Source organism: Vigna unguiculata, chromosome 9, assembly GCF_004118075.2.
Source record: "Vigna unguiculata cultivar IT97K-499-35 chromosome 9, ASM411807v1, whole genome shotgun sequence".
Classification (NCBI taxonomy): Eukaryota; Viridiplantae; Streptophyta; class Magnoliopsida; order Fabales; family Fabaceae; genus Vigna; species Vigna unguiculata.
The window spans coordinates 39,330,648-39,347,145 of record NC_040287.1 but is presented as its reverse complement, the minus strand read 5'-3'; the positions used below and the strand labels follow the sequence as shown (position 1 = coordinate 39,347,145).

At 29.8% G+C, this 16,498-nt stretch overlaps 3 protein-coding genes across 4 annotated transcripts; 1 reads left to right on the top strand and 2 right to left on the bottom strand.

Annotated features, from left to right (window-relative positions):
• The first annotated feature begins 1,353 nt into the window (after positions 1-1,353).
• Positions 1,354-3,732, top strand: LOC114164257 (serine/threonine-protein kinase RIPK-like). Its single transcript, XM_028048856.1, has 5 exons — positions 1,354-1,916; positions 2,064-2,199; positions 2,347-2,483; positions 2,730-2,856; positions 3,001-3,732. The coding sequence occupies exons 1-5, from the start codon at positions 1,527-1,529 to the stop codon at positions 3,360-3,362; spliced, it is 1,152 nt and encodes a 383-aa protein (XP_027904657.1). The 5' UTR covers positions 1,354-1,526; the 3' UTR covers positions 3,363-3,732.
• A 685-nt stretch (positions 3,733-4,417) lies between these two features.
• Positions 4,418-5,181, bottom strand: LOC114164258 (copper transporter 5.1-like). Its single transcript, XM_028048857.1, has one exon. It carries the CDS (start codon positions 5,064-5,066, stop codon positions 4,635-4,637), a length of 432 nt encoding a protein of 143 aa, XP_027904658.1. The 5' UTR covers positions 5,067-5,181; the 3' UTR covers positions 4,418-4,634.
• Positions 5,182-7,294: 2,113 nt separating this feature from the next.
• On the bottom strand, positions 7,295-8,785 carry LOC114164259. 2 transcript variants are annotated; one of them, XM_028048860.1, is made up of 2 exons: positions 8,144-8,785; positions 7,295-8,026 (listed from the first exon to the last, which is right to left on the bottom strand). In XM_028048860.1, the coding sequence occupies exon 2, from the start codon at positions 8,020-8,022 to the stop codon at positions 7,594-7,596; it is 429 nt and encodes a 142-aa protein (XP_027904661.1). In that variant the 5' UTR covers positions 8,023-8,026; positions 8,144-8,785; the 3' UTR covers positions 7,295-7,593. The 2 variants fall into 2 exon arrangements, with proteins under 2 accessions (XP_027904661.1, XP_027904660.1); XM_028048859.1 differs by having other exon boundaries at positions 8,181-8,777.
• Positions 8,786-16,498: the final 7,713 nt, after the last annotated feature.

The window sequence follows — 16,498 nt, the reverse complement described above, 5'->3', positions numbered from 1 at the left end:
CCCAAACATATTTTATTTGTTCCGGAAAGGTTTTTTCAGAATATATTTCATAAATTGGTATTCCGGATAATTCATTATACGGAATATATTTTACGAAGGTTTCAAAAAATTCTTTTTAAAAATTCCATTCCAGAACACATTTATATGTTTTGAAAATTTTGTTTCAGAAATCATATTTTGAAAATTTAAGGCAACATGAACTTTTATTCTGCAGAAGTTGAGTCTGTGGAATGAGCCAACGTTGGTTTTAACTTTTTAACTTACCTACTACAATCCCTAATACAACTCATTACCCTGATAATGACCTCCATAATGTTCAGTATCTGAAGTTTAACATGTACCGGAACTCTGGTTGCTGACTTGAGTGTTTTCAAAGTTATTGTATCTTTCATACTGAACACAAGTTTACACAATTAAAGTATATATATAACTTTTTCCTCTCTCTTATTTTGGTCATACTTATGGTCTTTAAGCACTTGGAAAGGGCAATTCAATTGTCAAAGAATGATGCAACGATTATCCTAATAACTTGTGTAGAGTTTTGGCATATTTTCCACTGGAGATAGAAGTGGTTAATGGTTAGATTGATTGGTTCACCCTTTCTCTTTGACCTTTGTGAAGGCTACCTATGCTTTTGTTTTTCTTTTGGTCTATTTTTCCCTTTCGAATTTTAAAATATCTCAAACCTTTTGAAGTTTTTCGTCGTTATTTCTGAAACCGAGGCTTAGACCAAGGAGCAGATGTATTTGATGGATTTATTAGGATTCTATGAATACCAAATTCTTAGTATCCTCGGTCAGGAAGCTATCCTTTATGACCACATTAAAAATTGCAAAGGAGAGTCTGATTGTCGGGCTGCCATGTTTGAAGTTGACATCTTAACAACAACAATAGAGAAAAGTGTGACCTACCAGAAACTGGGAAATATATCAATTGAATAAACAAAGAAAACCGTCCAGTGTGCACTAAAAGATTTGATAATATGGAATTGTTGGTTTTGCACCTGGCAGATTATGTCAAATTCTAAGACCTTCACTGGAATGTTCATCAACAGCTATACAAAAATAAGTGTATGACTAAATCGCTATAGAGACAAAATCGAGATTGCATACATGTTTGTAAGGGGTTGGAGAAGTGTTGGGTAACATTAGTCGAGTTTCTTGACATCTAATCAATTGAACATAGGACAACAATTATAATTATGGCATAAAAATATTGTAACACCAAATAAAATATAAGTCATTCATGCATGTAGTATTACTCTGCCAAGTGGGATTATGGCATCCCAATTCAGGAAGAGGTCTAGAAGTCAAGGAATCTTTCTATGTTTTTTTTTTTTTTTTCTAAGGGTAGTTAGGACTTGGGAGAATGTATGTGCAATAAATTTCTCACCCTTCGTATATTTTTTTAGTATCATCAGTTAAGTCATTTTCTATGTTGTCTTTATAATTCCCTAGATTTAAGAGCAGAGGGAGTGGTTTTGTTCAGAGTACTGCACATACATACACTCATACTGGTTTTTCTAAATGAGTTCTAAAAAGATTACATGGAAGTCTATTGTGTTGATCTTAAACTGTTACAAGACTCAAAGTTCCTTACAGGAATCAGAGGAACAGGTTTTGAAACGAGGTTCTTTCCAAAGGTTGTGCCTTTCGGATATAAGCATTCCTAGCTCCCCTCAGGCCATTGAAGATCTTTCCATTTCCCTTGTTGGCCCAAAGCTTTACACATTCACCCTAGAGGAGCTAAGGGAAGCAACACATAGTTTCTCATGGAGTAATCTTCTTGGTGAAGGAGGGTTCGGACCCGTGTACAAAGGTTTTGTTGATGACAAACTCAGACCTGGTTTGAAGGCTCAGTCTGTAGCAGTGAAACAACTCAACTTGGATGGCTTCCAAGGTCATAGGGAGTGGCTGGTTAGTCTGTTTGCATTTTTTTCTTCAACGCATTCTAATATAGTCGTAAATCAATTTAAAAAATACTAGTCCAATGAATAAAATCTGGCTAATGAAACATGGTTGAAGAATATCTGACACTAGCTTGGCACATGTTTTCTTTTATAGGCAGAGATTATATTTCTTGGACAGCTGAGGCATCCACATCTTGTTAAGTTAATTGGCTACTGTTGTGAGGAGGAACACAGGCTTCTTGTGTATGAGTACATGGCTAGAGGCAGCTTGGAGAATCAACTTTTCAGAAGTATGTAATGGTGTTTTTCTCTTTCTTTTCCCCATCAAAGAAGGAGTGAAATCAAGTAGAAAGTCACTGGTTTTTCTCTGTGTGAGTATTCTGATTGATTCAGTGGTATATATAAACTAAGGCTAAGTTTTGTTCTAATTCAAGCAGGATACTCTGCTGCCTTGCCATGGTCAACCAGGATGAAGATTGCATTGGGTGCAGCTAAGGGTCTGGCTTTCCTTCACGAAGCAGATAAACCTGTAATATACAGAGATTTCAAAACTTCAAATATCTTACTTGACTCGGTATGTTCAATATCTTTTCTGAAGGATGAATAGAAATCTTTTAGTCCATCTTCCTGTATGCAACAATAAGTTTTTACAGTATATATGATTATTTGTTTTATGCTAGAATTTAATGTTGATTCGCTCTCTATCTAATCAGAAAAACTTCTAGAACTTTAAAAATATATTATGAAAGTTAACAATTTTCAATTGTATGAAAAATCATAGTTGAAAGACAAATTCTTTATTTTATCTTTACAAATCCAGGATTACACGGCTAAATTATCAGATCTTGGGCTAGCAAAAGATGGTCCTGAAGGGGAAGACACACATGTAACAACAACATGCATAATGGGAACCCGAGGCTATGCTGCCCCTGAGTACATCATGTCAGGTATTATATATAATGATAAGATGTTATTAACTTTTCCTTTTGTGGTAACTTGATTAATTTCTGAGGCTCAAAGATCTTTCAAACTCAGTGATTTTTGTTTTTGTTTCCCAAGAATCGTATGAGTAATTGATTGTCTGACCGCAGGTCATCTTTCAACCAAGAGTGATGTGTATAGCTATGGAGTGGTTTTGTTGGAATTGCTTACAGGAAGAAGGGTAGTGGATAAGTGCCGACCCAATAGAGAACGAAGCCTTGTGGAATGGGCAAGGCCTCTTTTGAGAGACCAAAAAAAGCTGCACCATATCATAGACCCTAGATTAGAAGGGCAGTTTCCTACGAAAGGAGCTTTGAAGGTTGCTGCATTGACCTATAAATGTTTAAGCCACCACCCCTATCCAAGGCCAACTATGAGTGATGTGGTTAAGATACTAGAGTCTCTTCAGGATTTTGACGATGTGATCATAGGACCATTTGTGTATGTAGCAGTGAGTGAAAGTAGCCAATGAGATGCTACTGTCAAAGGGCATGAAGGAGTTCTTGGTCTGTGTTAACACCAGCTCATCAGCAACAGCAACGTAGATAAAATATAGTAGATAGCAAAACAAATGAAGGAATAGTTGATGAAAATCTTGTTTTTGCCATTTTTAGTTAGTAAGGCATGGTCTACAAACAAGCAAAGTGTAGTTAACTATCTAGTAGCGTCTGATTCTGTCAGAATTAGAGAGCTTTAAAGTGACAAGAGTATGGAGTTTGTTTGAGGTGAAATGTGTATAATACATAAGTTATCAGAAATGCTGACTCTGATGCTCAGATTTGAATGGATGCAACAAGTATTTAATGGGGGTGTATGTATTTGTTCAGGCATTACTACTTACTACTGTTTCTGCACAATGTTATGACAGATGATGATGATGATGATGATGAAGAAAAACACAATAATATAGAAAAGTATTGTTTTTAAATTAAAGAAATGCTCAATCCCTGAAACATAAGGAGAAAGATCCCTCTATTAATCACGCAATGAAATGGAGGCAAACATGCGAGCAGATCAAGATTTTGCTACATATAAAAGATGGATAACACATCGACAATTGTTTAGTCGACAACTTCATACATATCTGTCGACGCGTTAAGAATGAAAAACAAATTTTGTTTATGTCCAATTGTTTTTAAATCTGTCAACTAATTTTATAAAGAGGTTCTTCGTTATAAAGTAGTAGTGTTTTTACGCTGGTATTGGTAGTTCTTGGCCCACCACAAGATATTCAAGCCAAGGTGTTTTAGCCTGTGCTATGGTGTTGATATTTGCATGGGATTTGATCTCTGATTCCCAAAGAAAAAAACAGGCACCTAAAGTTAAGGCTACTGCAATAGCCACATATCCACTTATGCAACGAATCTTCTGCCTATTTTTAAGCTTTTTCCAACAGACAAAAAAGGAACCTGACAAAAACTGTTCGAGATTAAGTAATCCATTTTTTCAGCCTTGTTCATCTAATTCCTTTCCTTCATAGTTTCAACTCTACCAAAAATTATATAACTACAAAAACTCAAGAAATCATTTTTCTCACAACCGATTTGTCTGGGAATAAAAAGCTGCCACAAAATATATTAAACTTTAGAATCAATCCAGGGTTCCCACCTCCCATGATCACAATTACCAATAATTACAATTCATTACACATCCATAATCAATAGGGCTAAATTAAAATAGGGAATAATAAACAACAAGTACGATATTCAGCAGAGAAGATCGAAAGATTTAAAAGTGACTAAATTTAAGCACAGGCGCAAGAAGTGTCAGCAATAATGGAATCTTCACCCTCGTTTCTGAAGAAAAAGTAACCAACAGCGAGACCCACAACAATGGCAACGAAGACCCCTCCGTTGAAGGACATAACCGACAACATCAACAAATACCCGATGGCCGAGCTCAGCCCAAAGAGAAACGCCCCGGCGACCTTCACCCCCAACTTGGCGCCGTTTCCGGTGAGCTTCCGCTGCAACAGAGGGGTCTGGATCTCCGCCGGGAAGGGCTTTCCGGCACCGATGAGCTTGAGGCGAATTCTGCGATTCTCAATGAACTGGTAGAAAGCGGAAACGACCAGACATGCAAGAAGGGTAAGGAGATAATCGGTCCAATCCTGGGTCTTCCAGGAATCGATCAGGAGATTGACCTTCCGGCTCCAGTAAAAGGTCATGTGCATCATCTTCGCCGGCGATTTTTTAATTCAAGGGTTTGCAAGAAGATGAAGTGTTCAACTATTCAAACAACAACAACAAATTTAATAAGGCTTATGCAATGCAGCTACTTGCCTTGGATCCTTGCTTCCTTGTAAAGTTTTTTTTTTTTTTGACAACTCTTCCAATTCCCAAAATGACCTCAATAGCTGTCTTGTTCTCCTTATCCTTTTTATCTGTCTGTCAAATGTTTTTTTGAATCCTAGGCAGTTTTTTTGTTCTCACTTCTTCTTTTTTTGTCTTTTATTTTTTACTTAAAATATTTTTTTAAAAATTTAAATTGAAATAAATGATTGTGTTAATCAGGTTTCTTATACTAACAGTCAAAGGAAAAGGTTAAGTTCTGAATCTCATCATTTTCATTGGACGATATGTCCGAGATGGGTTCCGTGTTCCATGTTCCAAGGTTATTTGTGGAATTTCAAACAAACAAAATTCGTAGTACATAAATAAAATGAAACAACCTTGTACTACACAAAATAACCATCTAATGGAAGTTCAAATCATTGAGATTTAGGAAAAATTATTTAACTCTTGGAGTGCAATAGTAAAATTATTTTTGTACCTTTTATGAGTACTTATAAAAGTACAATAATATCTCATTTTAAATGATAACAAAGAGTATCTTGTTTTAAAAATGTATTATGATAGTTTATTTTTGAAGTGTGATTTATAATATTTTCAGCTAAATTATAGGTTATATTCTTTAAGCAAGTAAAACGCTCAGTATTTTAAAAGATAAATAAATATTCAATTTTTTTATCATTAACAAAATTATATGATCTATAATACAAATAGAATGATCATTTCACTATAATTATTATTTAAATAAATGATTGTGAAAATTATAAATAAATACGTACACATCTATAATAAATCATATAATTGTATTAAAGTCTCAACTAGTTATTATCATTTATATATATATATATATATATATATATATATATATATATATATATATATATATTTCAATGATATACTCAACTAGTTTTATTTAATTATTTTCTAAAATTAATCTGCCATATTAATTATTCGTTAATACAGTAAGTTAGAGTAAGCAATTCAAATCCATCACATATTTTCCCCTTTCCATTTTATTCATAAACACCTAATATTTAGGTTGTGATTTATTTTGCTTTAATGAGTGAAAGAATTTAATATAAAAATCTTCTTGAGTACATGTAAATCTAGAATTTTTATATTTTTAAAGAAAGTATAGTTTTCTTAAAAAGTACATAATTGTAATTGTTATCGGAGTACATTTTAAATTCAGAATAAATCTCTTTTTTGTTTGTTTACGATCAATGTATCATTAATAGATACATATATACCCAAGAAAGCAGACCATTATTGATGCAGAAAATGGGTAACAAAACTCAAAAAACTTTTAATATGATAGCAATTTTCTATTGTTTTCTTAATGAGCCAAAGACATTATTAATAGTGCATGTTCCCACATCGGCAAACCATTATTGATGCCGCAAAAACTAACAAAGCAAAACAAATGGGTTTGTCAATTCCAAAAACACATTAAAAGATCTCAACTTTTTCGAATTCTACCGTGTGCACAATGCCGAACAGAAGAAGGGGACGAACAGAGTACAGAAAACATTGCAGGGTTCTAACGTTTGATTATTTTTTTCAGCAAGTTCTTGCACTTTCCAACATTTTCCGACCTGTAATACAGGTAGTGGGCCTATGAAGTAAATGTTCTTTCTGAAAACTCATTGACTCACTGTGCATAAGGACCCGTCTTTCATGTCCTAATAAAAAATCTGCATTTCCCTTTCCCATGGATTAGACCATACCAGCAGAGGTGCCCTGAGACCCGACACTCAAGATATTTATCATGCCTTACCAAATCTAGCAATACCAAACACAACTTGTAAAAACATTGATTTGTTCCTGCCACTATGCTGTAACTATTAGAGCACTGAGAATGCGCGGAAATTCTCAAAGGCAAGCAATGACAGTACAGAACAGTGAAAAGAAAGAATGATGGTTAAAATTTAGTATATTCTAAGTCTGACATTTTTTAATGGTGATACTAGAATAGTCCGAAGAAGATGCATAACATAACTGTTTCGAAAGTAAAACGAAAAAGGTAGTAGTTATTGGCATCTGACCTTCAGAACACAGAAAAATCATTATAAAAAGTCGCATAAACATTTAAGAAAAGTAAAAAGGGAAAATATCAGAAATTGTGCAACTTAGTTTAAACATTGAAGAACAGTGTCATACTTGGTCTAAACTGGGTCAACCATAGATAGACAGAAACAAAGAAAGGAAAATTCATGACATTTAGACTGAAGTCAAGGAAGGAGGAAAACTCCTGCCAAATCATCCGTTCAGTTCAAAAATGTCACAAAACAGAAACAGAACATACAGATTATTCAACCTAAGCAACAAGGTGACAGAGAAATACAAAATTAAACATTACTAAATTAACCAAGTAACTAAAATTTTTCCCTGCATGCACCAAGTCAGCAGTTACTACTCACTGGTGATGATCTCCTGTGAGTCTCCCTTAGAGGATCCGGCTGAAAAACATGTGTGGGAACTGGCTTGTGGCGAACAGGTCAAAGCATCCTTCCTCGGAGAATCCAAAGATCGAAAAAGAAGGTGTTTCATTGCATGAATCAGGTCTTGGGTGGGTTTTTTGGGAGGACTAGAAGTGAAAGATCTGAACTTCATGTGGCGCTTCAGTGCTTCATCGGTGTTAACATCATCATCTTTCAACTTCAAACCCTCTTCCTTCACTGCTTCAGCACACAGTCCACAAATCCAACGACCCTGATACCTCTCCCTCACGCGGTCAATGTAATGCGCAGTGCAATCCTCCGTCAGCCCGCAGCAGTAGCACGTCACCGAACACACTTCCGCCTCCATCACCGTCGCAGCAGTCTTCTCTGTCGCCATCATCACCCTGAGCCACATCAATTTGAAAAGAAAAAAACACAACCAGAGTTAGACCACAAAATGTTCAAACTTTGAACTGAAAATTCAGTATTAATGGTAGTAATTTAGGAGGCCGAAAGAATACTAATTAGGGTCTTCAGATTCAAGAGGCAGTGCATTACCCAGTTGTGGACAATGCAAGTAGGTGGGGGGCAGAATTGAAATCACAGATAAACTGAAATGATAGTAGTGGTGTGTGTTTATATATTCCAGTGAGGAATTATCTCTCCTTCTCCCACTGAATTTCGCCACCGAAGAGCGGAACCCGAAATGAAGTATGGTGCATCTCAGAGCCTTAATTGGCTCCACGGCGAATCGAATCTAACGTAAGAAAATGCTCACTTTCTGCTCTTTCATCTAGATCTGTGTATCTGTTTGTAGTGTTGTCTTTGCCTTGGCGCTCAGAACATAGCAGTGCAGAGTGTGGATAGGTAGATTGAATGGTGATAAGTACTACTATCTATCTAAAACGCATCTTTGTTCTTAACTTGTGTGTTTATTTATATTAGTACTAAATTGTTATCGTTTGCAATGTTTAAACCTAAATCTCAAAAGATTAGGTTTCTACCCCCAATCATTGGCAACTTTGTGACAGAGCAAAGTAATTTGTAGATAAAGTTCGGATCTGAACCAGGTAATGTTTTTTTTTTTTCACTGTGGTGGTTGCGCCGGAGAAAAAGAAAAGAACCGGGCACGACGTGGGACTATGGGATTGGGTAATGACGAGGTTTGGCTGTGGGGTATGTGAGACAATAGATGTGGGGTTCTTGGGAGTTGGGAGCCAAGGTGGGAGAGCATATTATTGAAATTGCCAGCTGTCATGACAACTACCTTTCTGACTACATTGAACACGTGAAATCCACAAATAATTCTTCTCACATTTTTAATAAAAATATATTTTATTCTTCTCAAATTTTAATTTTTTTAATTTATTTTTTAATAATAAAAAAGTATAAGATTAAATATGTCTTTTATTATCAATTATTATAAAAATAGTTATGTTTTTTAAACTAAATTATGTTTAATTTTTATATTTTATAAAGTTGTATAAAATATTTATCTAACAAATATATGAAATGTTTTTCGTATAACAAATAGTTATATATTAGATTATAATAAAATTATTGAAGAAATGTTTTACATTATTTTTGTAAGGTATAACAAACAAAAATTTAATAGTTTAATTCAGATATAAAATATAAATAAATGGTTGATAAATTTTAGAATATCAACATAATATATATCACATATCCAATTTCATAGTGTTATCTACCATAAATTATTTAAAAATATATTTTTTATAATAATTTAATAATAAAATATATTTAATTCATATATATATATATAATTTTTTTTAATTATAGTTATTTAAAATTTTTTACTTAAAATAACGTGTATATATATATATATAATATTTTTTTAATTTTTAAAATAAACTTATTTAGATTTAAAATAATTAATAGATTCGTATAAAAGAGAGTATACATGTTTTCACTTCACTGCTGTAGGATGATACCAATTTGTCTATGTTAATAATAAACTGGGTGGAAAGTATCAACATTTCAAGATTACAATAATCAGGAAAAATAATGTCAATTAAAAAATAAACTTATTATTGAAATAATGTGTGTAAATATAAACCTTTAATATATTTTCAAACAATTCTTATTATTTTTTTTAAAATATAAATCTTATTTTAACTTATGGTTACCAAAACTCTTGTTTTAATTATACTTTTATATTAGTATGTTTAAGTAAGTGATTAAAAGAGGGAAAAATTTTAAAAAGTGTATTTTTTAAAACTTTTTAATTGTATTATTATAAATTTATGAAAAAAAAATTATAATCTTCAGTTAGTGTCTTTGAAATTAGCTGACCTTGAAGCAAAATACAAGGGTCTTATTATTCGGCCTCTTTATGGCATTGATTGGTTAAAACAAGAATGTTGAATTAAAAAATATATAGGAATGGTTGTATTTGTTGTTGTATTTTAATGAAAACCTTTTTTTTTATAATTTCTTAATCAAATCCTTGTTGTTCGCATTTATCACGTAGAAACCGATATATGCATGCAGTTCATCATGAATTGAATACTTTTGAAATAGATCGAACCATTCTATAATTTATTACAAAATTATATGATACTTTCAATCAATTAAATTGTGTTGACTATATGTTTAATGTGTAAACCCAGTTGCAATATCTACATTTTCCTTCTTCTTCTTTATTTTTTCATTAACAAAAATGTTTTTACTAAAACTCATTGTTGTGCAATTAAACAAAGTTGTTCCTAATACATTGATAAACAAAATCACGTATTTTGTCATAAAAATCTTATTCTAGAAAACGTATTTCGAAATAGTTACATATTATTATTCACGATATTTTAACTCGTGTTCTTTCTTTATTAGCAAAAAATAATATATGTATTTGTATAAAAAAGAAATACTGAGTTTTTTAGGCTATGTTTCCTTAATACAAAAATATTTATCTATTATAAATATCAAGTCCAAAGTTTGACTTTGTAATTAAGGGTACTCTAATAAATTTATAATATATTGTTCAGTCTTTCTACATTTGTTCTATATTTGATCTTGTTGGTATTTCCAGATTATCTGTTAAGGGTTGTATGAGACAAAATTTTTCTTTGATGTCCTGCATAGACAGAAAAAATACTAGGCTAAAAGTCTGACATGGTTAGGTTGTCTTGAGAAGGGACAAAATACTTTATACACATTTATTGCTTCCTTATCCAGTCATTTATTTCTGATTGTGGTTATATTTGTAAGTAACAAAATGAATGCACTGAATTAGGTAAAGAATCCAAATTGAATAAGAAAAATTAGTGTTACCAATTTTATTTTTCATCAAAACTCAAACATTTAATTGTGTTAAAGTAAATATTTCTTCTACATCTACTTTTTCTTGCCTAAACATAATTTTGTTCCCATGATCTCATATGTTCCTTGTAATTGAAACTCATACACCCCCTCCATAATTGATTTTCTTTACTATTAAGGATCAATAAATCAAATTGTTGATTATAATGCACCGTTCTCACTTCCACGCACCTGTTAAACATGTTCCAAATCTTTTTTGTTATATTGCAAGTGATGAATAAGTGTATATTAGTCTTCTCTTATAGCCCACATAATACACAGAAAACATCACTTAATTATACTCATCTCCTCCTAAGATTTATCTTTGTAGGCATCTCATTATGATTACCCTCCAAGCCAAGAATTGTGCAGAGGGAGCTACCTTTACGGTCCATAACATACTATACAAACTAGAGTTTTTCGTACTAAATTTTTTTTTATATTTTTGAATACCCAAATTTAACAGTATATTTACATTCTTCATCTTTCCAAAACCAAAAATCCACACTCTTCTTATTTTAATTTGTGTTTAATATCCGTATTTCACACATATCCATATTAGATATTTCAGAATATTTTACTGATACTTATCAATGAAGTATCTAATATATAAACCGGTAATATTTTTATGATGAATAATTTATAAAATTTTATGATGAAAACGTTTGATATATTTAATTTTAATTTAGACACACGGTAGTATATATTTATCATATTTTTTAAAATTTATACACATTTTTTCAACATATATAGATCACATATCACGTATTTTATTATTTTTAAAATAGATATATCAGTGTATTAAATACGCATGGTATTTGATGCATATATCATATTTCTATATCATAAGTAAAACATGATAACTAACTTACAAAATTCACAGAAGATATGTAATATGAAGTTAGTCGTAGGAAAACATAGATAACAATAAAATTAATTTAAAACAGATTTATTAATTCAATAGTAATTAATGAAAAGTAATATTAAAATTACCCTTATAATACAGCTAAGCTGAGTTAAAAAATCAAATAATACTTGTTTAAAATAACACTAAATGGAAAGTCTGCGGAGAATCGTCACTTTGATTACAAATTTAAAAATTACTTTAATATTAATAAGACGTCCTTGAAATATAAATTTAACGTTTTTGTCTCTAAATTGATTCAACTATAAATTTTAATGATTATAAACCTTGAATTTGATATATAAATTACTGTTCATATATTATTAAGATAAACAAAATAATTGAGAATTGGACAAGACTCGTATAAATCCAAAATTAGTTGAAAAAAAATGATAATGTCATTTTCTTCAATGAACCAAACATCCACCTCTATCATATATGAAGTTAATTGCTTATTAATTGATTTTATTCGTATGTATCATAAACTATAGGGTTTTTTTTTTTTAAATTATCAATTTTACATAGAATTTTACTAATTGAATTTATTAAATATATTTATTTAATACTTTTTACCACCTTAGTAATTAACTTTTCAGCCTTTTGTACAGGGAAAATGGTAATTAGTATTAAATTTATTGTTGAAATATTGTCCACGGATATAATCTGGGAGGCCACAACCTATTTCTTAAATTTACCCGTTTTTTAAAACTTTATCATGTTTTTTTCTTACTAATAATATGCATTATGTTTTCTTACTAGAATAATCTTTGTACCATGTAACATCAATGGTGCTTATAAACAAAATTAATATTGTTGTTGAATAAAAACAAATTGTTGGCTGGGAGTTCTGATCAACCTCAGTCTCTTTCAAAAAGTTTTGTGAAAATTTCCAAAAAAATTTACACCTTAATTTTAAGTATGGCTGATCAACAGCCACAATGCGAGTTTAAAATTTGTTCTCTCACTATCACAAATAATCCACCTTTTTATATCCAAAGAATTATCAAATTAGAGACTTTTCTCCTAATATAATATATTAAAGTAAAATTTTACTTATCTTTTATTTTTATTTGTTAACTAATTGAACAAATTGTTACTATTATAATATTTGATTTAGTTTCATGTTGTTTAAAATTCTGAGATGTAATTCTTTATTTTGCTATATAAGCAATTTGTATAAAACTTGATGGATACACATAAATAAAATACTTCATACTGTAGTCAGTCGTGTATACATAAAATATAAAACGTACACAAAATCAGGTTAAATTCTTGATATAGTTTATTTTGTCCTTCTTTATTTTTTTTTTATTTTTTTATTTTTATTGACTTATTCGTAACACTAATTGCAGCTAAACCCCACCCTAGGAGAATGATGGTTAAATGGATGAAAATAACATGAAATGTTTTTAAAATCAGACTAGTCATTTAATTGATAAAGACTGTGAGAATTTATTTGTTTGCCTTGACCCGTGAACTAACTACAGAATCGTAATTAAATGTAATATATGCTTTAGTTTTCAATATTTAATTAATTATGTATTTAAAAGTAATTATAAGAATCGTGTGACTAATGGAAATATTTTTATAGCGTGTGAGAATAATATTATGGGTAGAGAGGGATATTAAAAAAAGCTAGACTTCACTTTTGGATTTGGGGGAAAAGATGTTTTGATACCGCTATATGCCTTCTACACTCTTGAAACAACTAAATAATAATAATGTATTGAATTAAATTATTTAATTAATATATAAATTAAATATTTGAATATAAGCTTAATAAATTGCAGGTTGAGATTGAAAATTCACCATGTGTCAACAAATCAGGGCTCTTTGAACTTGTTGATTGCATTGTAGCAAAAAATTAAATATAGAGGAGGGTGATGATGTTGTAAAATAAGAGAGGGGTGTAAATAGCAATTAAAAGTTCTTACCAAAGACAACCAACTCATTCTTCACTTTTTCTTATTCTAATTTTATTCTGTCGAGAAACTTATTTGAAACATAATATTAATTTATACATTAATTAATTTATAACAATTTTCATATATTTCTTAAAAAAATATTTTTTAATTTTATTTATAAATAAACACTTCTTAATTTTTGTAGAAGTCCTTATAAAGATTTTTTTTCAAATATATAATAATTTATGTGTACGTGCTCCCATAATATTTACGAAAATAGGATACTTTTACTTTCAGATCGAATCTGACACAGCAATATCTTTAATATGTGTTGCTTTACTTTTACTAATTTTCAGGTACTCCTTGTACTAAATTCAATCTCATTTATTATTCCAGATTTCATCCCCTACCAACAGATTCAACTTCTTGTTTCCGTTATTTTCTTACACACACACACACACACACACATATATATATATATATATATATATATATATATATATATATTGAATATTATATTTTCCAAAGTAGTTAATATATTATATAGTTCTTATATCCTTCAGTTTTAGGTCTGTCAAAGAATAGTAATATTACAAGACGAAAATGCATTTTGTTTCACTTAATTTAATATTAATTGCATTCTAGAGAAGGAGTATTATATAGATTAATATCTGGTTTATGATAAAAAGACTTTCTTAATACACATAATGACACTCCTATGCACCAAGAATTTGCACGTGTTCAATAAAGTAGGTGGAGAAATTTCTACTAACCTTTACCATCAAATAGTTTCATTTATATAATCTGTATTCTTGTATTATTAGTAAAACCTAAATTTATCATATTCACGATGGTTATAATATTCAGCACCCATTATGTTTATAATAAGTAGTTATAGAGAGAGATTTTAATTAAAAATAAAAAAATGGTTAATTTTTGTTTAAAGAACTAAAACTTTAAAATATATAGGAAAAAAATTGTATATATCCTGTAATATAATCAATCACTCGAATAATGTTTCTTTCATTTTAGAATACAAGTCAATGCGACTCCTAGGGAATGAAGTTTGACATTTGTTTGAGGTAAATTAATAGGACATAACCTACAATTTATGTGTATACCTAACCCCGACACCTACCCTAAAGTTCTATCAGAAAATTGGTTAAATAATTTTTTTTTCTCAGTAAAATTTAAAATTAGTTTTTCTTCAAAATTTTTGACCAATTTAGTCATTTATCTTTAAAAATGTATGAATTTAGTCATTTTAACAAAAAATTGTTAAATTTTTTATGATGTTTCAAGCGCATTTCATGATAGTATTTGAATTATTTATCCCGTTTGACACATTGACACATTTTTACTCCAATGTTAACTTTAATATTATCATAAAATCTATTTAAAATGTTAAATAAACTTAACAAAATTTGGTAATAAGGACTAAATTCACGCATTTATAAAGATAAATGACTAAATTGGTATAAAATTTTGAATATGGACTAATTTTAAAATTCACTAAAACTTGAAAGATCAAAAACATATTTAACCCACATAAAATTAACACACCAAATGTAAGTGGCCAAAAAAATAAATCATCTTTAATCGTATTTGTGTTTTATCAACATTTCATTTTATAAAACCAAAATAATATTGTCACACAAAGTTCACTCAAGATATTGCATGATACAAGTTGAAAACGTTGACACTTATTTATTGTCGACAAAAACATTTTGTTTGACTGCTAAATAAGCACATTTCATTTTACGTACGTTTATTTATTTATTTTTAGAAATGTAAGTGAATTTTAGCGTTTGAATGAAAAGGTTGAATATTATATAATAAAAGCTCGTAAATTTATTGTTTTAAAATTTTAGGATGAGAACAATATTAATTTTTTATGTGGTTTGACTCAAGTTTTATTAGTATTATGTCTTCATAATGAATTTATCTGGATAGACCTAACATTTTTAATATTGAACAAAGAAATATAAACCTAGTTTATAAATTTAATGTGATTTACCAAAATTAATCACTGACAAAATTTATGACACGTTATATTAATAACATAATTATAAAAGAAATATGCTATAAATGAGCATATTTAGGTGCAACATATAGTTTTTTTTCTAGAGAAAATGACTTTCTTCGCATAAGACATACAGTACTTAAATCTAAAAAATAAATTTCAAATAGAAGTCTTTATATGTATATAATCTAATAAAGCATTTGACTTTTGGTTAAATAAGCAAAATAGATGTAATGCATCCATGTCATCTTAAAACTTATTTTCTCTATACAATGACAAATTGATTATTGTAGTTTTGGAGTTAAATGTGAATCAAGAGTCTTGTATTTTTTTTTTACAAATGATTGCTTTAAAATTTGGATTGAAAATGATAGTATGATTTTTAATATAATTTTTTATATATAAAGTTTTAAATAAAGGCAATCACTCAAATTTTTAGCCCTTTTTCTTCATTTTCACTTATTTGTACTTTATGATATAACTAAATATTATTTTTTATCATTTTTTTCTATTTATCTTCTTTGTTTCCTTTCTAAATATCAAATACTCCCTCTCTTATATGTTACAGGCATGTTTTTAGAAAAATATAAACTATTATTTTCATCAGACGTTATGTACTTTTTACTCTATCTTTTTTTCTCTCTAATAAATGTTAAATGTTATGTTTAAATACTTTTTGTCCTCATTTTTGTAGTGTTTGTTGTGAATGATCCTTATTTTGACAAAATGT

Excerpts from the sequence above, each read along its gene's own strand:
- LOC114164259 (XM_028048860.1), bottom strand. The coding sequence starts at position 8,022 with ATGATGGCGACAGAGAAGACTGCTGCGACGGTGATGGAGGCGGAAGTG.
- LOC114164257 (XM_028048856.1), top strand. The coding sequence starts at position 1,527 with ATGAGTTCTAAAAAGATTACATGGAAGTCTATTGTGTTGATCTTAAAC. Across the intron at positions 1,917-2,063 it reads AAGGTCATAGGGAGTGGCTG|GCAGAGATTATATTTCTTGG; the intron begins GTTAGTCTGTTT and ends TTTCTTTTATAG. Across the intron at positions 2,200-2,346 it reads GGAGAATCAACTTTTCAGAA|GATACTCTGCTGCCTTGCCA; the intron begins GTATGTAATGGT and ends TAATTCAAGCAG.
- LOC114164258 (XM_028048857.1), bottom strand. The coding sequence starts at position 5,066 with ATGATGCACATGACCTTTTACTGGAGCCGGAAGGTCAATCTCCTGATC.